At 39.3% G+C, this 21073-nt stretch overlaps 1 protein-coding gene across 7 annotated transcripts in view; it reads right to left on the minus strand.

The window, feature by feature from the left end:
• Positions 1-21073, minus strand: part of ARB2A (ARB2 cotranscriptional regulator A) — a 304397-nt gene that overhangs the window by 76137 nt on the left and 207187 nt on the right. For all 7 annotated transcript variants that reach the window (XM_071580198.1, XM_071580200.1, XM_071580196.1 and 4 more), the window contains one exon: positions 2525-2641. In XM_071580198.1, coding sequence (XP_071436299.1) covers positions 2525-2641 — 117 coding nt within the window. The remainder of the gene's footprint in view (positions 1-2524; positions 2642-21073) is intronic.

The raw sequence follows: 21073 nt of genomic DNA on the forward strand, positions 1-21073 counted from the left end.
AACTTTCATTCCTGAACCTCTGAGTAGGATGAATTTTCTAAATTTTTTGCTCCGAATGCTATCTATTCAGAGTAGTCCATGAATTAAAGTATTAAATAATATGCTTTTAATGAAATATGCTGAAACTATATAAAATCTACTGAATTAAAGATTTAATTATAAAGCAACTACATTTTTAATAAGATTAACAGCAGAACAAGAAGATCTATGTGGCATGCCCTATATAAAATCTGAGTGTTCCCCTTCTGAAAACCTGATGAACTTCATTAAGGGGAAAGGAAAAACCTGCACAAATTTTTTTTGAAAGACACAATGAATTTTTCAGAGAGATTGCTAAAAAATCATACCATAAATCATGATAGTAAAAATGGACATTTTCTATTCTGGTAAACAAGCATGTATTGTGTATTTCTAGATGCTTGCTGCCCTAGTTGTGCACCATGGAGTCCGTCCTCACTGTGGAAAGATCCTTGACTGGTAGATCAAGTGTCTTATTGTATTTCCTTAATTCATTCTGTCTGGAAGAAGATGTCAGCTGTGTTGCAGTGAGAAGAGAATTTCAAAGGCTTCAGTCCCCACCAATAAAGGGCAAGGAACGGCTTTTGAATAGATTTGTCAAGGCAACCCTACTGTTCTGGGACCAGGGAGAGCAGGAACAACATAAAGGAAGGGTTGCTGCGTGAGATTAGAAAGTGAAGTTCACAAAGCATGGCAGATTTTTGTAAGAAACAGTAGATCAATGAAACTATTGAACTCGATGGAAAAAAAAACAACAAACACACCATCAAGTAATACAACATTTTTAGCAAAAAAATTGTTAAAATGGAAGTATTTCACATAGGTTTTAAGGTTTAAAGTAGTAAAGCATTATACATTTTTACAAATTGCATGTATAATTTTAATTAACAGGTGAATGTGAAGTTGCAAATGTAAGATGGTAGAAATGATAAAAGAAGTAGAATTTTTTTACAATCATTTGAAATAAGTAAAATTAATATTAACTACTGATAAAACACTACATCAGAAAGCTGGAGATAATACAGAAGATTAGCACACAATTAACTAGCTTTTATATACAACGTGACACTTGCCTGTAAGAAATAAGTATTCTCGAAAGCAGTGTCAAGATATGTAAATGGATGATTTGTTTTATCATTCATCACAGCTCCTAATAAATTCAAAAATCATGACTTCTATAGGTACTAAAAATAGGCCAGGAATGATACAGGAAAGATAGCTCCAATGAAGAATTACTTTTTTAACAATTCATTCTTTCAATGACAGCAATTAGCCCTACAGACAGGCAGCGATTAGGTGTATATTTTAATTATTATTCATTTTACCAATAGCCTTAATCCTGATTAAAGTAAGAGATATCCAGGTGATATGCTAGTCTTAATACCACTCAGCCACATTTCACATATGTAAAATTCTTCTTTCTTATAGGAGATTTTTAATGCTAATTCAAGTTATGACACTTCATCCATATTTTAGGCCATTAATCATTTAACATATTCTTTAATATCTACTTTCTGCAAATGAAATTAAAAGTAATGCACTTGTCTTATTCAGACTAAATGCTTAAAGAAAAATGGAGTTGTCAGATTCAAATTACAGGATTTAAAATTTCAGGTTTACTACAAAACACATATTTTAAGATTTTGATTTCCCACAATGAAAATGGGGATTTCTCTGACAAAGCCCGTAGGGATTACCATTCTTTATATTTTTTACATTTAAGTCAGAACTGTCATGCTGCATCCCAGGTGATCCTCTATTCCTATCAGTCGTGGCCTATAAAATTTTAAGGTTAAGTCAGGAATAGGCACTCTATACACAAAGTTTCACTAAATCCATGAGAAAAAGACAAGTCTAACAGAACGTTCAGGATGCTACTAGTTCAAATTTGCTCCATGAACCTATTATTTTAGTGTTCTGCCATGGGCATGTAGAAAACATACAGATAAGCCTGATCTGGAGAGGACAAGACTCATGAAAAATATTGTAGTTGCTCTCTCTTTAAAAAATACAATTTCTAAAATCTTAGCAACCCCATACTTCATTCAGTATGAGAGCTTCAGAGCACTATAGAAGTAATTACATATCATAAAACTTCTGAGGGAAAGGATATTTTGGCAGTTGTGCAAATCATCAAACTGAGTCATGAAGAGCTTAAAGGAGCTTTGCCACCATTGCCAGATCAAGCTAGAAGCATGGGGTGCGCACAGGACTTTGCTCCAGATATCAGGGAGTGCATGGACTGCCTTAGTATGTCTTTAAATTATTGTGCAGCAGGAAGAAACTCTGGGCTTAGTTCTTAATATTTTGACTGCTAACTTTGAAATTCAGAAATGGCTTTAATCTTGATTATTTTAGGGGCTGGTATGGACACATGATTTCCACGGTTCTGTAATGTGCTGTCTTTCACACCCAAAAAAATAGATGATGTCAGGAGATAAAGACATGTTTATTGAGCCATGTACAAATGTATATACTTCAACTCTTTAAAAAAACATAGCCTCACCTCTCGCATCCACTCTCGAATTGTTTTTCCAACTTCTTGATGCCACACATTGTGAACAGAGTCTGTCAATGCCACAGCCGTTACCTTGTTCTTTACTTCCGCCTCTCGTTGAATCATCTGTTAAAAATATTGGATTTAAATTCATTCTTTCTATTGAATAGAGTCTGCTTAGTCAGAGATAATGATCTTAATTCAAAAAAGAAAGAGCAATACAGAATCAATACTTGACTTCACTTGTAAAAGTTTATACAAATCCTAACACCTCCAGAAACACTGAAAGACCTAATATCTTTTATAAAAGAAATAATACTAACTTTTAACTGACTGAACTATTCAGTCCTATTATTTTCCATGTGGCTTGACAATTCTAGGATTAAAGGCATCATAGTGAAAAAAATGGAAGATTCCCCGAGGACACCTTTTACAAGATTCTCCAAGTTCCTATTTCAGTGCTTCAGGGAAGCTGGTACCTGTGGTTCACTGTAAGCTACTCATGACTATCATCTACTAATTTTCAGTATACTGCTGTAGTTTTTTTGAAGTACAATCTTACTTTGACTAGGGTTTTTTTCTTTTCTTTATCCAATTTGGCTATCTTGCACTCACATCATGGTCCCAAAATACTTTGTGGTCTCTCTTATAGATATATACTTGCCCAGCTAAACTGAAGCCTCTCAATATTTTTAGGATATTAAAGGATAATTAGGATGTTGTTGTAAATGACAGCATGACTAAATAATATCAGTTCTAAAATCAATTAAATGATTGCTGCAAATAACATGAGCAAACTGACAAAGATGCTGTGGTTGCAAGATAAAAGATACTGGGAAAGAATAGATTGATATCAAAAAGAGACAAAAAGGTTTTTATCTTCTGACATAAGTGACCCTAATTTGTAACACTGGATCAAAGAAAGCATAGTAAATTATACTTATAAAACCAGCTTTTTGCAACTAGTGTCTTTATATTGTGTATGCACTAAAGTTAATGGATTTTTTTAAGCTTCCTTTTGTACAAAATGCAACACATACAACATTTCCAAAATCAGGCATTCTTTGTTCATGCTCTAGTAACTGCTTACGGCACACAGCTTGTACCTCCAAACCCTCCGTTCCATGTCCTTGCCGTAACACTGGCTCCAAAATCCTACCAGAAAATAAGTTCTTTGAAAGCGACAGTATCTAAAAAGAAGACCTGTCAGCACTACACACCCTACTTGCTTTAAACCCTGCTGTACATTGAATAAGCTTTTGAAACACACCATATGTAATAATACTCCTGTTTCAGTGCTGAGCATTCCAGCACTTATTTGGCTGCACTGTTTTATACAAAACACCAATTTAAACAGGCAAAGGTGCAAATATTTCACTGCCCCTGAAGCCCATGTACCTACCAATTACTTGGAGTTATTACATGCTGAGGGAAGCTTAAAATCATTACCAGCTCATAGTATTCTAGTAAGACTTCCTCCATGAAGTGCTGGTATTCAGAAGCACTTCTAATGACCATCAAAGAAAAAAAATGCAGTCTGCTTTAGAAAAGCAGTTTTTACTAAAGCTATTGTGTCCCACATTTCTGTTTTAAAAACTAGTCACCCAGTTCAACTAAGAACACCACCTTTTTCTTCAAATCACAAGAAAATACAAATGTGGAGTTCTCTTTTTCCTTTCTAGACTTGGCTTAGGTTTGCTAGTCTCCATTTCTCTACGGACATGGAAGAACTGGCAGTCATTGATTTTTGATGACTTAGCCACAGTGCTAATGTTAGAATAATGTCTCATGGATGCAGCAGCAAAGAGGGATTGAAGAGATTAATTCTAGTTACGTATTTCCTTACATCCAGCCCAGAAGAAACAAGTTTTGGTAGGCATCCGTGCCCTTATGAGTCAACTTAGAAAGAAAGAGACAAAAACAATATATCAAGTGGGGAAAGTATCGAGGTTATAACCTTCACTTAAACAAGAAGTCTAATGTGTCCATCTTTAAGTGACACAGAAATGTCACAACAGAGCATGTCAAACCCAGGACACTTTAGCTTCTATCAGAATAGCTCAAGCTCCCTGCTGTAACAGAACATTCACTGAGAACAATCATCAGCAAGAACACATCCAGGTTAAGATCAAGAAGCAGACTCTCTTATCAGGAATGATGAATTATCCTGTAAGAAAGTACAAGAAGCATCTGTACTTTCAGACACAGATGCTTCAATGCTCAGCAAATGCTTTAGATTCAATGGATTGAAACATACTTAACTTTTCTAAAACCAGTTTCAAATTAACACAAATTTTAAAAATTAAATGAGTAGAATAAATTTGTCAGAGTACAATTTATTAACATTAAACAAAAATGTAGCATTCAGATGACATTCAAATTTGATATAACTGCAGAGTTGTTCCAAATTCCAAAGGAAGGATGATAAAGGATGACGCAAGATTTACACTTCCCAAAACTAGTTTTATTCCACACAGCCTGTACAGTCTTTTGAGGTGGACATAATAATAAAATTGAAGATATTTCATTGACTACAGTAACAAAAATTATATTTATTAAAATTCAGAATAATGACGGTTTTTTTACTGAAGCAAACAAAGGCCTAAGGGTTTTACCTAAAGCTCATTTTATGCCTTACACTCTGTCCATCAGTAAATTTCATCAACTGGAAATTTTCACATCCTATGAATTACTTAAATCCCTGCTCAATGCCCATTTTCAAGTCTTAAATTATTCTTTGCTGAATAGATTTTGCAGGAAGACATCTCTCTGTGAACCACTTTATTGGATGGTTTTCAGCTCCACTCACTCTGTCCTGACACTCCTTCTTCCGATAATTCAGCTATAGCCAGAAGTAGGTAAACTGGCACTTCTCTGTCATGTAAACTAGGTCTCATGTTTTACCGCATCACTCAGCACACCATTCTGGGTACTTTGGACTTCCCTAACCATTTTCTTTCTTTAGGCATTTCCATTTTACCTTTGCTCTTGTGTTCCTTCTTTGTAGTCATAGTAAAGTTTGATTTGTAACTCATTAAGCATATATCAATATATATTTGTTTCCCCTAGAAGGATAAGTTGTAGACCAGTTTTTATTGTAACATGAAAGCATTCAAGCATCCTTTTGAAAGTCCTCTCTATGCCAGTAGCTGAAAATTTGTTTCTTCCCTTTGGAAGGGAAAATGTCAGTTATCTAGTTGCAGGAGTAGTCAGGTCTAATGGTTATATAAGCAAGAACTTGAAATTCCCTAAAAATCTATTCCTTAAATTAATACATAATAATTACTCATTTATTGGTCAATTTAACAAGTATTCTACTGCTAATCTGTCTGTAAAGTCAGTGTCTTGGTTTGAGATAAGCAACTACCAACCCCCCCAAGCACAGAGAGAAAAGCCTCCCTCCTAACACCAGGGAAAGGGAGGAAAAGAGAGGGTAAAGAAAAAAAAACACGTCAAACTGCATTTATACTAAATCTACATATATTTTTCACAGAAAGAAAGAGACAATTAGAAGAGAGTACAAATATACACTCACACAAGTCTGCAACAACAAGTTCCCCACCTCAACTTCTTAACAAACACACAAATTCTACTGTCCTAACTACACTTTACTTAAGAAGAAGCTTATTCCCCAGGGAGACAAACCCAAGCAGAAAGGAGAGACCCAGAACAACGCATTTTACTTTCCTGAGGTACCCTGTGAGCCAGTGGTGGGCCTGGTCCTCTCCATCCCCCCTGGGACAGCATCGTGCGTCCTCCCAAGAGGAGGGCTGAGAAGCGACTGCCTTAACCACTCCCACACTGGTTCCTACTTTCCTGGAGATGATGTCATAATGTGGTATGGAATACAAAATTACTGGCTAGAAGAGGTCAGCTGTTAGCTCAGCCCAGCTCAAGTCAGCTGACAGCTTCGGCCTAGTCCAAACTTCAGAGCCCAAATCTAGGCCCACCTAGGTGAACCCATAACATTCTCCACCCCTTATTCCATACCATATTATGTCACTCATATCTTAGGTTCTCATGCTTAAACACTCTTTATTGTTCCTGGTCTGTTTTCCACCCCTCCATAATGTGGCTAAGAGTCCATTAGGATGGGGTAGATATTTCAGACAGGAACAAACCAGTTCAACTCAGGTCATCTTATCTGATGATTCATGTCTTTCACTAGGGTTACCATCCTCTCCTCATGAGTCCTTAGTTTCCCACTGGGGTTAGAATAGTGTTCACAGTCAGATCCACCCCTTGGCCTCATCCACCTACAGGTGGTCTGAGGCATCATAAGCCCATTGAGCCATGAACAACCCTCCCCCAGCCAGTCCAGGGTGTGATGTTCTTCATTGGCTCAGCCCTTGGGCACATCAACACTCACACGACGGGTTTTCAAAGATTCAACTCAAACGGCAGTGTCCCATCACACATCGACAGCTTACGAAGGCTTCTCTTCATGTCTTTCTCTTCGGTCACACAGAAGTACTACAGTTCACCATGTGACCCATCCCCCTTAGCAGCAGTCCTAACAGCTTTGGCAGCCTCGGAAGCAGCCCCGACAGCAGCACAAGGAAGCAGCAGAGGCAGAAGCAGCCCTGGCGGCTCGCAGCCCTGGCTCTAGCAGCCCTGGCTTGGCTTGCAGCCTCTCATGGCTCGCGGCCTCTCATGGCTTACAGCCTCTCACGGCTCATGGCCTCTCACAGCTCACGGCCTCTCACGGCTCGCGGCCTCTCACGGCTCGTGGCCTCTCACAGCTCACGGCCTCTCACGGCTCGCGGCCTCTCATGGCTTGCAGCCTCTCACGGCTCACAGCCTCCCACGGCTCGCAGCCTCCCCTGGCTTGCTCGCAGCCCTGGCGGCAGCCCCGCCAGCGACAGCTCTGGCTCCTGCGGGTCGCTCAGCACTGCGGGCGCTGGTTCCGGGCGCCGCATCTGTAGGGTTCTCTGCAGGGGGTTCGCAGCTCCTCTTTTCCTCGTTCACTGGGGTCTCACAATGGCAAGCACGCTTCACAACTGTGGATAACCTTAAGAATAGAGTTCATAGTTTAATCCACCCCTTGACTTTATCCACCTACAGGTGACCTGAGGCACCATGGGCCCATTGAGCCAGGAACACCTCCTCCCCATGCCAGTCCAGGTGAGATGCTCCTCATCAGCTCGGCTCCTGGGCACATCAGCATTCACATGATGAGTCCTCAGGGATTCAACTCAAACAGCCGTGTCTTGCCACACATGAACAGCTTACATGCGCCTCTCTTTTCTGCAGTGGCTACAGTCACAGCAGGCACCAGTCGAGCTGTTTGAACTCACAAAGACAGTGAAACAGTGAAAACGAGCATTCAACAGTAAGGGAGAGTTGTTTACATTTTCTGTTCTGGATGTACCTAAACAAGGCAGTTATCACTCTATGTTTCTACAACAATCCTCCCAGGAAGCTTGCCAAGATTCTGGGACACCCGCCAAGGTCCTCCGTCGCTCCCGGGTTTCGGCACCATTAGAATGTTATAGTTTGAGCTGGCAAAATGCCAGCTGCCTGGTACCCAGTCAAAAAGTCCACTCCCAGAGCAGGAGAGTGAGGGAAAACAGCAGAAACAAGGCTTTAAACACAGTGAGGTTTTTATATTTATACAAAGAAGAGGAGAGCTTAACACAGAATATGAAATCGCACATAGTGACAGAAAACAAAAACAGGCTCACCGAGGTCGCCCCAGCTAACAGGTGAAACTCCAAACCAACCAAACCCCCTCCCCAAAGGAAACCTCCCAGCAAGAGGGAAAGAGGAATTAACAGGAATGTGCTCATGTCCCCGGCTAAACAGACGTGCCGACCGGCAGGAGGGCCTGATATCAGCAGTCAGGGAGCGGGAACCGTCCTGGTCAGAAGCATGGACCAAAGAGAGAGAGACTCCTCCCACCTTGCTTGTTATACCCCCCGACACTTCCTGATGATGTCAGATGATATGAAATACCTCTTTGGCTGCTTAAGTCAGATGATACCTGTCCCCTCTAATCTGTGTCACACCCTTTGAGGCCTGCTAAAAACTGAGGCCTAAATGGGGACCTATGCTGACTAAAGCCAAAACTACTACAACGTAGTTCACCTAGGTGAACCCATGACAGTCAGATAGCAATCCTCTGTAAGTGTATATTACACAGTTATCATAATTTATAATAACAAATGTTGACACCTTTATTATCTGTAGCATAGGTATATGAAACATAGTCTCATACACATTCTACATATGCAGTATATTTAGCATGTATGCATAGCTGGCATAGATGTTAAAATATACCTTTGGTATATATTTTATAGCACAACACCCTTGTCAAATGAAAACATCAGTATTCTAAAAGAGGACTCCAAGGTCTGATCCTACAAACACAAAAACCCATGAATATCTCAGACTTTAAGTATATGGCTTGTCAGGGTAAATCCTGGAAGCATTGATGCCATACCCTTTATACTTATTCTAACATTTAAAACAGCTAAAAAATCAGAATTATGAGACAGGTAAAAGGAAGCTAAAATATTATTTTATTTTTATAGGCTTTTGTTTTTACAGGCTCAGACAATCAAATCAACAAACATCACTTCGTATTTGGGGAACACTTACTCTTTGAAGTTGCTTGTAATTAAGAATGAGGAAATTGAAACATGTGCCCCAATTTTAATTTCATTTGAACTTTTGAAAAAGAAATTTTGCTATCCTTTTTCCACTGCAATTTCAGTTGTGGCATGTTGTTTACATGGTATCCAATGAACTTTAGCAGACATGTCAACAATAAGCATTTAACTTGGAACAATGTAATTTTGATGCAAAACCTCCATTGTCTCCAGTTGCATCACACTGGTTTGGGACTCTAAGACATTTTGGCATCTGCAAACCGAATTTCTTTCAGAGGAAACAACTGGAAGCCCTTGTCCAAATATACTCAACAATTTCCGAAAGTGGAATGAACATGCGGTAGAAATTCTGGTGGATCAAAACAGCATCAGCTGGACACTGAAATATTTGTAAAAGCAGTGGTATATGGGAAGAGAGAAGAAATCACATGATAGTAATAGTGTGCAAGAAGGCAATTTTTGCTTAACAGTTTCAGAAAGACATGCGGATTCTTCCTTGGTAACTTCACATACTCTCCTTGGAGCTTGCTACATGTCTACAGTCACTCGACATGCTCTCTGACCCTCCTTTTACTCAGTCTCATGCAAATCAAGCAGCTGGTATGTCTGAGTGCCAGCATTTGAGCCCTTTCTCAGCTGAGAAAAACTCTTTACCAGGAAGTATGTAATTCTGTATGTCTGTAGTGCAGGTTCTTTGGTTTGGGACTTCCAAGCCCATTCACTGCTTCCTGAATAGAATTCCCAAATTTCTGAAATAAACTAATTTTTTTGCACATCCTAAAATGGAATTAGAGCCTCAAGTCCTCATAAAATATTATTCAATAGGGACTAGAATTCCTGAGCAACTACAGTTGAACAGCATAAAGCAAAAGTAATAAATACTTGAAAATTCCGCTAGTTCTCATTTTCAATTAGCAACAACAATAGATTTCCCTAAAATGAATTCACAAACATGTGATAAAATCCCTGCAGTAGACAAAGCCTATGATACATAACAGTTTTTAAACAGTGAAAGAAGACACTTGGAAAGCTACAATCAGAGAATGGCCATAGACAAGTACCTTCTGATATTTTGTTCAAAGATGTTACCTCTACAGCTGCAACACTTTTCTAAAGCAATAAATCACACTGCAACAGCAGTAATAATGTATGAACATATTATAACAGATTGCTTTAGAGCATCTGAAGTCTAGGACTTGTCAAAGTTCACATAGTAAAACAATTTCTGTTTCAGAATTTCTACTGAAAATTTCCACACACCCCCTACATTAGGGTTGTAAGTTCTTGGAGTTAATCATGACCAGAGAAACATTTAAATCTAAAATAACTCAAGATTAGAAAAAGTGAAGGGGTCATACAAAAGGCACAATAATTGAAAAAAACCCCTGTAGACAAAATTCTGCTGGTAATATTTGTGAACAGTGCAAACAGTGTGTCATGACAGGGAGCTTAGAGGAGAAAAGCCTTTGAGGACCTGTAATAATGTGAGGAACAGCAAGCTTCCAAACATAGATGATTTAAGTGTGTGACAGGGTTATTGGTAGGAATTCTGATTCACCTCACTTACAAATCTCACAGCAATTTGTCTAGCACAAACCAAGAGTTACAGCTCAACAGAAAGCCCATCACATAACATAAATTGGTATGGCACCACAGGGGTAAAAATCTTTGAATGGGTCTGCTGCATCTTGCCCACAACAGAAACCAAACAAAGCTGGAGGCAGGGGCATCCTCCATCGTTTGGAGCACAAAATGTTGATATTCTGTAGGTATTTTCCTTGCAGACCAAAAATATACATTAGACAAGAGGGTTTGGTGAAGCTTTTTCCATCTAAAGCTCAACTAAAACAAACAAAAGCTAATCCCTTTTTTGTTGCATCTCAAGACATTTCAGCAGTGAAGGTTGCTGTGATATTAGCCTGTGCACCGCTGGAGAACTGCAGTGATGGTCAGAAAAGGAAGTTTGGAGCAGCTGAGTCCACCTGGAGTAAGCCAGTTGGGACTGTCTCCTGACAGCAGGAGTCTACTGTTCCAAAACTGGAGATCTGAACTGGGAAAATCTCACTGACATAGGTTTTGAAGGGTCAACAGCTCCTACCTATCTCATCCAGAAAAAGAAGATGAAGTCTCATCAGTGTAAGTGTTAATGTTCCTACGTTGCTGACAGAAGCAGGAAGCTGTTGTTTTGCCTCTAATATATGGAATAAAAACCAGTCTGGTCTTAGGAATGTGGAGCTCTACAAGGGTCTGTTTAAGTTTCGAGGAAGCATCAAAAATTAGCATACGCAGTGTTTGGCACAGCTAATGCTGAGGAGCATCTGATACTCAAGCAAGGTTGTTTAAAGGTAGTTTGGATATTTACACTTCATTACATGAGCCCCAGGAAAATCATGCTTGAAAAAACCACATAGTTCACTAAACTATTTCATTTTGTACTCCTATTTAATTTGGATTTGGGTAGTGCAAGATGATGCAAGTGCATGATCATGTGATTCTCTGCTGCTCTGGCTTTACCACACATCTGTGTAAGCAACAGCATCTTAATAGAGATGAGAGAGGTTTTCTGGCAGGAGGCTGCATTACCTCTCTAAATGACATGAACGTGTTCTGCTTGAAACTGGAAGTGCCCTCACTCTCTTGCTTCAGACTTGCTATCCTGTGCTCAGCTTTCACAAGGACTGTCACAGCTCTAGTCAGCTCGGGACATGGAGAAATCACAAACCATCATTTTGAAGACTTTTGCTTGTTTAAATGTAGGCCAGGTGCCAGACCACCAACCTATCTTGCAGTCATTAGAGACAGTCAGCAGCATTTAAGAGCAATGGCTGCACAGTTTACCCCCAGCAATGATGACCAGCTGACATTTTATCAGAAGCACCCTATCATACCTGACTGAGGTGCTGAATCCTGCCTGAGACCTATCAGGGTGCAAATATGGGTAAGACTTCAAACCCCACCAGTTTTCTTCCTACTGACAGAAGTTGTAGGACTCTCCAGACTACGGAGGAGGGTCTTGGCTTGTAGGCAGATGACTGAGTTACAATGACTCCTCTAGTTGCTGTCTGTCACACTCACTGCAATAGCTCACCGCTTGTATGGGCTCCGCTGAAGGGTGGCAGCAGATAGAAGCTGAATTGTTGATGCTGATACCAACATTAACCATCTGGTCCACCCGTCTTGAGGGATGCGACTGCTCCAGGGCAAAGACACTCATCTGCTCCCCAGTCTGGCTCTACACAGCCACTGGTCAACGTCTCTGTAGTTGTTACTTTGGGGGATTTCAGATCATTTAGGAAGCACAGTTGGACAGAAATAAACCCTTTGCACGATGGGTTTTTCTTCCTAAGGTACTTGCTTGAGCTGAACATCTAAACTACAGTGGACCAGTTTTACAGTATCTAAAAACACACTATGCATATAAAATGGATGAATAAAACTAGTTGTTTACTCTCAGTCTGTCTTAGTGGGCTCCTGTTTTGCATTATGTGGGGTGAAAACGTCTAAAAGCCTTGAACCACAGTAAGTAGGTTCTTGGAATTTTTCTTACTCAGATAAATAAAATAGAGTGATCTTAAATCTTTGAGATAACAAATTAGTTGAAATAAACTGCTCTTAAAAATAGGTGTAACACAACTGAAAATAGACTAGGCTTGGAAATGAAGTGAAGGGGATCGGAGTTTTAATATTTTACCATTATGATGGTAATGGTTCCTATCTAATGAAAAACATGGCCTGGACTAAGTTATGGAAGCAATTTTCTCATGTTTCAATACATGTATAAATTCAGAACTCTCTACATGTGAACAATCAGATGAGTGAAATGAATGCAAAACAATCAAGTCAATAACTGTTTTTACATGTTAAGTATCAAATATAACAGGGTAAAATGGCATTACTTCTTCATTGCCTCTGTTTGAATGGTGCATGGAAAATTTTTATTACAGCTTTATGCAAATCTCATGTTGGTGCATTTTTTGAGGAAATAGTCAGGTTCCTTGTATTTCATTCTATATCTGGAGAAACAGAGAGTACTGTACTGGTTTAAATTAAAAGGGCAAATCTTCCACAGATTTCTAGATGTTGTCTGTGTCTGAACAAGGACCAATCGGTGATTTAGGAATTTGCCCCAGTTTTATCATATATGTACACAAACATATCAGCCAATGCAAAAATATTCATTAGGAGGCCAGACTTTAATAAAAAAAAAGAAACAAACAAAACAGAAAATGAGAAAAGCTGACTGTTAAGCTCAGCATCTCAGATTTGGACAAGAAGTCTGACATCCCTGCTATTTAAATACAGACAGCTGGACTTCCACTTCTGTCAGAGGATAAGACAACGCTCAACCTTCCTGTCCTTTGAAGTCTCAGCTTCAACTCTTGCAACCTCCAAGTAACTTCAGAAAGGAAAAGTTTCGGCACTGGCAAGATCTCTGAAGCAAGAGGGTATGTAAACTGAAACTTTGGAGATCACAAAAATTCATGGAGATAACTTTCTTTGCAGTTAGGGAAGGACAGAATGTGATTTGTTATTGTAGGCTGTCAAAAGAGTGGCCCAGCAGCTTCCCTCTTCATTTCCACTAAAATGCTGCTGCCTCTTGCACACTTGTTCAACAAAAAGTATGTGCATATGTGGCAGAAACCCAAATTACACAATGATATCATAGAATCACAGAATGATTTGGGTTGGAAGAGACCTTAGAGATAGTTTCAACTACAATATGGCTGATATCTTTGAAATCTGAAAAAACAGTAAAGTAGAATAATTTTTTTATCATCCCTCTTTATCAGACATTGGATATTCCATCAGATATGACACAAAGTTTTCCACCCATCCATGAGTGCGAAAGTAGCAGCAAGGCTAAGAAGCCTCAGTGGAGGAGAACATCCTACGTGTAGCAAAGGGCTTTGTGAACTAGGCTGAAGAATGTGTAACTATATAAAACACGGTTTTATACAATAGAAAAAAATAAACAAATTAATCAGAAAAATATCTTCCCGTTCAGACGACAAAACAGCACATATTCATAATTCAGTATCTGTTCAATGTCCTGTACCAGTAGCCACCAGGCATAGCTGTACTAGCAAAGGAAGCCCAGACCTTCCACTCTCCAGAGACACTGGGCATGGACCTGCTCTCCATAAGATCTGGAGAGCCACAGCACTGCAGCAACACAAAACTTCCACCACAGCATCCTTGGACAAGGAAATGTGACAGGGGTCTGGGATGCTGTCTAATCGCCATGAAGTCTTTCTGTGTTCCTCTGGCCTGTTCAGTGATCTTGCACCAACCTGGTCATCAGCTGGCTCGCATATATTACTTCTGAGTAAATCTCTAGGAGACTGGTGTGTGCTACTTGCTCTGCATTGCTTTCAGCACATCAAACACCACAAATCACCCTCCACTACTTATGACACCACTCAATGAAGTGATGTCAGGTAAAAAAAGAACAAAGACTAATTTCTTAGCATAATTAGTGCTATCATTTGCTGTTGGGCCTAAGTGTGAGGAAAATGGATGCTGCACAAAAGCACCAAATATTCGCAGCTTCCCAAGTAAGAATGTACTCTTTTATCACACACAGTCATTCTTTGGTGAATTAACCTAAACTCTAGTACTTACAGGCCTCAAAGAGAGACTGGCATGTTAAGAGTGTTGCATGTTATTTCCACTAGGAAACAGGAAAGTCTGAAAATTTTTTATCAAACTCTGCCTCTGGTGGTTGCACTCAGATTGCCAGATCCAGACCCTTCTATAGCTATGACCCAGGCCACACTGAGACCAGGCTGGCTCCAGGCTACACCAGTGGGCAAGCTGGGATGGCACAGAGAGTACTCCTCTCTGCAGGAAAGGCAGGCAGAGCTGCTATGGTAAATGTCTCTGGTCCACCAGGTAGGACCTGAAGGAACAACAGCCTTATCTTGTGACCATGAGGTCTTCAGCAGCTTGTCAGGATGCTGCAGAACTGTGAATAGCAGCCACCACTGTACTAAAGCAAAAGTAATGTCTGCTAAACTTTCTGCACACACTTTCCACAATTTCTGGCCAGTGTACCTTTGAAGAAAGGCCTGCTGTGGATTCAACTACTTGCCTATTTTTTTAAGCTAAGCCTCATAATTTTCTGCTTACCAAGTCTCACTTAAAAAAAAATAAATCGGAGATACCATGGAAAGCAAAAGACACAGAGTGAAATCTGCAAATTCTGACTCTCATCATTAGCAATTTAAAATGTTAAAAACATGAGATAAGGTAGAAAGTCAGCCCCTTTTTCCCCCAGCATTTCATGCCTGCTTTGAGTTATATATCTACCAAATGATAAGCTCCCTAAAGGAGAACCATGTTCCTTTTGTTTGGTCCTGAACACACAGTTGGAAGTTTAAGCATCTAGCACACAGAGAAGCATTCCTGTATGCTCTTTTGGCTAATTTTAAAATAAGTTAAATAGAATACACATAATAGCCATTTACTTAGATCAAAGGCAGTTAGAGGCACCCCTGGTGTTTATTTCCAAACCATTACACATCACTAGCAAGATACTCCCCATGACCCTCTGATCACATAAAGTTCACAAACAATAATAAAAAAGTAAGCAACTACAAGCTTTATTTCTGCTCTTTTTCCTCCAAAGTTCTCTTCACTGATGAAACACACCGGGACAAGTTTTCCATGTCTTTATTTCACTGCTAGCACCAGCATCACCGTAGCTTATGCAGGGCAGAGCGGGGTCCGATGGGCAACCCACTACCATGAGCTGTCTGGCTGTATCACACCAGGAAGTGAAAGTCATTGCATAACTGAATCATGACACTAAACACAGTTCACAGCTCCCATCTTTGGGATCTTCACTATGCATGTCTGTCCTCTTATAAAGATGACACCCCAGCCACAGCTCCAGTATTTAAATAAGTAAGTCCCTTAATCAGACATAGCACCTTGAAGGTTTGTACATGCTTTGGCGGGGCAGGGTGTAGCAATGGAGTGCATCAGTTCTTAACATGATTTAGGAACACATACAGTGCCAAATCAGAGTTCAATATATACGCATGCACTTACAGTCATATAAAAGTACTTTTAAACTTCAAAAGAAGCATCATGACGCCAGGGAATACGTCTCACTATATTATCTTAGTTTAACCAAATTCTTTTCTAAACTAATAATTAAACTCACAGAACCCCCTGAAATACAGGCAAACTTTACTCTGATGAAGGCATCCTGGGCCTGCCACTCCTAACACACCCTGGTGCCATCTCAGAGCAGAGGACCTGAGTTAACCACCAGAACAAAACCAGCCTTCCCTGTGGAAAGGGAGCAAAGGTTCATGCCAGACTTGAAAGGAAGCTTTCTTGTTCTTAACAACAGCTGTGCTGCCAATGTTTTCAGATTATTTTTTCCCCCCTATAACCTTCGTGTGAACTTATGAAATGAATGGCTTTGGCTTATAAACCTGTGCTTTTAGAGGAAACAGCCCTGTGAAGCTGGCAGTCTCTTTCACCCTCACCTCTTGTATTGTTAACCTTAGAACACACTTCTTCCCTTCCCTGCTAATGGGGCCAGACAAACAGGTGCAGGTAAGCTTGAGCCAAGCATTATGAACTGCCCACAAAACATTCTGGTGCTAGGACAAGGAGACACACTCCTCCTGCAGGAGCTGGTACAGCCTGCCCTTTCTGGTGGGCCACCACAGAAGTTGCTCTGTGTTCTACGAGTCTCCAAAATAACTGATACCAATGCATTATTAGGTGAGAATGTGGTGCTTTGGATCATAAATACATTGCGTAGCATTTTCTTTTTCTGCACTTGCTGCAGTTTCCAGAGGGGATCATATAGAATTGCAAGCCATATAGCTTGGCTGTTGAAGACAAAGTGTGAAAATACTGGCAGTAAATCCCACCTGAGCCATTCTTGCAAAGCATGGATATGAATATATGTTGCCTTACACAGGTTTTATCAGCACACTCTTCCAGCTTACTTTCAAAGGTGAAGCTAGATTCCTGCCAGCACTGGAGGATGAGTTCTTGGGAGAGCAAAGACCTGTGTCAGCCTGTGCTAAATGTGCATCCCACTTGCTGGTAGCCACAAAGCTCTGTTCAGCATGTGCATGTGTTACCAGCACACTCCAAAGTTTATGCAAGTAGTGAAGAAGGTGGCTGATAGGACTCATTTGATCCAATGAGGCTTGTATTGATGAAGTATCATTAATTTTAATGAAATATTGAGTTCTGTGCAAAAAAAGTCTGCAAAAATTTACTGCATCATATATGTGACATGCCTGCTGTCTCAAAAGAAATACAGTCTTATATTTGCTGGTTTTAGGAGAAAAATCACAGTTTTATAATGTGTGTATGCATCTCTATAAACACACCTCTAAATTGCCACAGCAATTTCCATAGAAATGCACATAGAACAGAGAGCCAGCATTTCAAGTTCATATATTAATGAACCAGAAACTACATTCCCTTTATTGTAACAGTCCTCTAGCATAACCCTACATTTAAAATGCTGACAAGAGCAAAGTCTGTAAGCCCATTATTTAACTATCAGATAGTAAGCACCAGTAAAAGACAGCACTAGAAAATGTCCACTTGCAAGGGCTTTTTTTGCAGGTACTAGGAGATTTTCTGTCTTCCTTTGTTTTTAATTTATAAAGCTATTCCAACATTTATGTGAGCAAACCATAGCGGTCCAAGTCACACACAACAGGAGAGCCCACTGAATCTGCAGTCTCATAGCTTTCACAGCATTACTACAGCACTAAAACTGTCAATAAAAATGTTTTTACACTCTATCTGTCAAAATCAATTTTACTAGTAAGTATGGTATTTCTTCTAAGATGAGCAAATTTAGTAATTTTCTTTTTACCTCTCCTTTTTTTTCATTTATGAATTTATCTATTCTAGCCTCATATGAAAGTAGATTGGAGTGATACCACATGGCTTAAATAAAGAGATATCAGTCCAGTTCTTCAGTAAGCTGGTAAAAACTTTTTACCGCCTAGTGGGAAGAGATGGTGCTGGAAAGCATTGTCTGCTGTTGTAGCCCAGAACAGCTTTGACAGTGCAGATTCAACTTCACTGCTCCACTAACTTATTAAAATTATCTTCTGGAAAATAAACATACCAAACCCTTCTATGCACAAAAAGGTCATTTATTCCTGTATCTATTCCTATTTGAGTTGAGACTTGCAACGCAATGGCTAGGAGTGATTTTCACCAGGCATTGGATATAGATCACTCATGAACTGCACAAAGGCTACTGAAAAGCCATCAGATGGGAACAGTTTTTGGCCACTACTAAACAGGGACAGATTTGAACCAGTGACCTAGAAGTGAAAGACTTTGTAATCTGATTACCAATCCCTTGAGCCATCTCATCCCTCCTCTTTTCTTTTTTACTGATAAGAGAAAAAGAGTCTTATTACCTAAGCAACTTTTGTAGCCTGTTAGCAATGCAAAACCTTTCATTTAGTGCTTGAAAAGGAAAGTCCCATGGGCACACTTATTAGCCCATCTCAAGCACAAGCTCTGTATTATTTTTCCCTATTAATTTCAAAATAAAGGTATTGGTATAAAAGTGTAATACAGTGCTTTTTCTGATAATGACTTATAGTAAAGTTCTTGCTGATTAAAATAGATGCTGATGAGAGGTTTTTCCATCCTGTGAAGTCAACAGATCCCTCACCAGAAACAAGGAGACAACATGCTCCTTTTGTCAGCAAATACTCTAAAAAATACAAATGCGTTACTGAAGTACAGTCCTTTTAAGCAACTAAATCACTTGTTTTTCCTACATAAATCATACATCACATAATTGTTTCCTCATTCAGAAGTGGGAAGATTTGGTATGTGCTATAGTTTCATTATCAACTATTATTTCAATGCACAAACAGGATCTCCCAAGTATACTAAGACCCATTTAAATAGCTTACAGAAGACAATGAAGCTATTGTTTCTCCTTTGCCTCCTCGTTCCTCTTCTCAAGACACTCAAAAAGAAATCTGGGAGACCCTTCCTGCCACTTTTCTACCTCTTTTTTTTCCCCAGATATTGTAGCCTGCACATTAACGATCTTCCTTTCATTGGTAATAATAAACAAGTAGCTACACCATAGCAATGCAATGTTCCCATTTTTCTTTGTGTTATTATACTCAGCCAGTGTCTCAAAAATTAATGTAATTATATCAGGATCTGAAATTAACTTTTCATGGCCATAAGTGACATCCTGCCAGGAGGGGTGAAATCCTATTACACCAGTTCTGGCATCTTACTTCTTACAGACTATTAGTATGTACAAAATAAGATTTCAAATGACCAAATAGTGAGTGCAGAAAGAGTTGTTCTGTATTGATTAAACATACTGCTATTTCCTTTTGCTTATGAACCAATAAAGCAAAACTAGGTGATGTCTCCTCTTCTTAAATGACAGACCTATTACTAAACATCAAGTAGGCAACCCGACTGTCCAAGATACGACATGATCATATAGAAATAATTAGGAAACTTATATATTTATAATAAACACACTACATTGTCTTCTGGAGTTGTGCAGTAACTTCCAGAAGGATTTTTGAGAAAGCCATATACTCACCTCATCGTTTAAAAAGACATTGTTCAGAACTGGAATGGCTCAAAATTACTTTAACATAACATTTGCAAGTAATTAGTCTGGACTAAAATACAGTACTTTGAATTCACTCAGCACAAAACATAACACATTGTTATACTGTCTTGCCTTTTAATGGTGACAAGTTTTGGCTACAACAGTATTTTAGAAATTTAGTAAAAACTTACTTTTCCTATGTAAAATAATCATTATGTTTCAAGCATATTAAATCTAGAACTCATATGTGGAAAGAACCTCAGTTACACCAAGCAGCTGTCACCTCAACTAACAGGTCATTTACAGAGATCACACAATCCAGCTCTTAACTGCACACAGTTCTGAGTACTTGATGTGAGAAAATTTAAACACTCACAGAAAGTCAGCAACACTTAACCAGAAAGAAGTTTTCAGATTAAACACTAAGGAGATATAACAAAAAAAGATTTGATATAGGGCCCAATCCCAAATCAGAGCTTAAGCAATTAACTGTTTGAAAACACAGGACTTAATTTCTTGAACTTGAGTGCTGGAATTTCATCTAAAGGAAAATTTTCAAACCTTGCCAGCATGCAGCACTCCTTACAGTGCTCTGCCAACTGCAGAGGACACAGACAAGCCAACAGAAGTGCTTAGTGTTTTCACTTTGAGCTTAGTTGTTCTTATTTTGAGAACATGTCTAAAATTGGTATTAATTTTCTGATGCTTGTGAAGTGATGCCTAGTTTTATTAGCCTGATTAACCTGATCATTCCACCTCTTTTGTAACTCTTATCCAAAATAAACGAACCCATAACTGAAGAACCATTTGAACATGGAGCAGGAATTCAGATGATTTAGTGCTCTGTAACTGAGAAACATTTTTCCAAGGGTCATGTAAGTGGTACACATTTTACACATATAGATGATGGATTCTTTAAATTCCCTAATCTTGTGCTCTGCTTATCTTTCTCTAGACTTGCTGAAATAAAGCACCCTAACTCATCCAGACACTCCCTGATACATTTCTAACATCGTGCATCACACTTGCTGGCTTGAAGCACAGCTGGCAAGGGATTTAAACCTCATCGCTGGGCAAACAGTGCCTTCTGGCTTTGCCAAGAATAATATATTGAGTTGGTGGTCCTTTTGTTTTGTTTTTGTGTATGTGTGTGTGTGGATTTTGGTTTTTTGGGAGAGGGAGGAGGTTGTTTGCTTGCCTTTTTTTTTTTTTTTACAAAATTGTTACTGTATGGGACAACTGATGCGGCATTTGTTTGCGAGTGCTGATGACTTTATCCATGATATTAACACAAGGCTAAAATCAAAACAACGAATTAAATAGCCTTGATACTCTAATAAGAATTCAACA

The sequence above is a fragment of the Pithys albifrons genome, chromosome Z, assembly GCF_047495875.1.
Source record: "Pithys albifrons albifrons isolate INPA30051 chromosome Z, PitAlb_v1, whole genome shotgun sequence".
Lineage (NCBI taxonomy): Eukaryota > Metazoa > Chordata > Aves > Passeriformes > Thamnophilidae > Pithys > Pithys albifrons.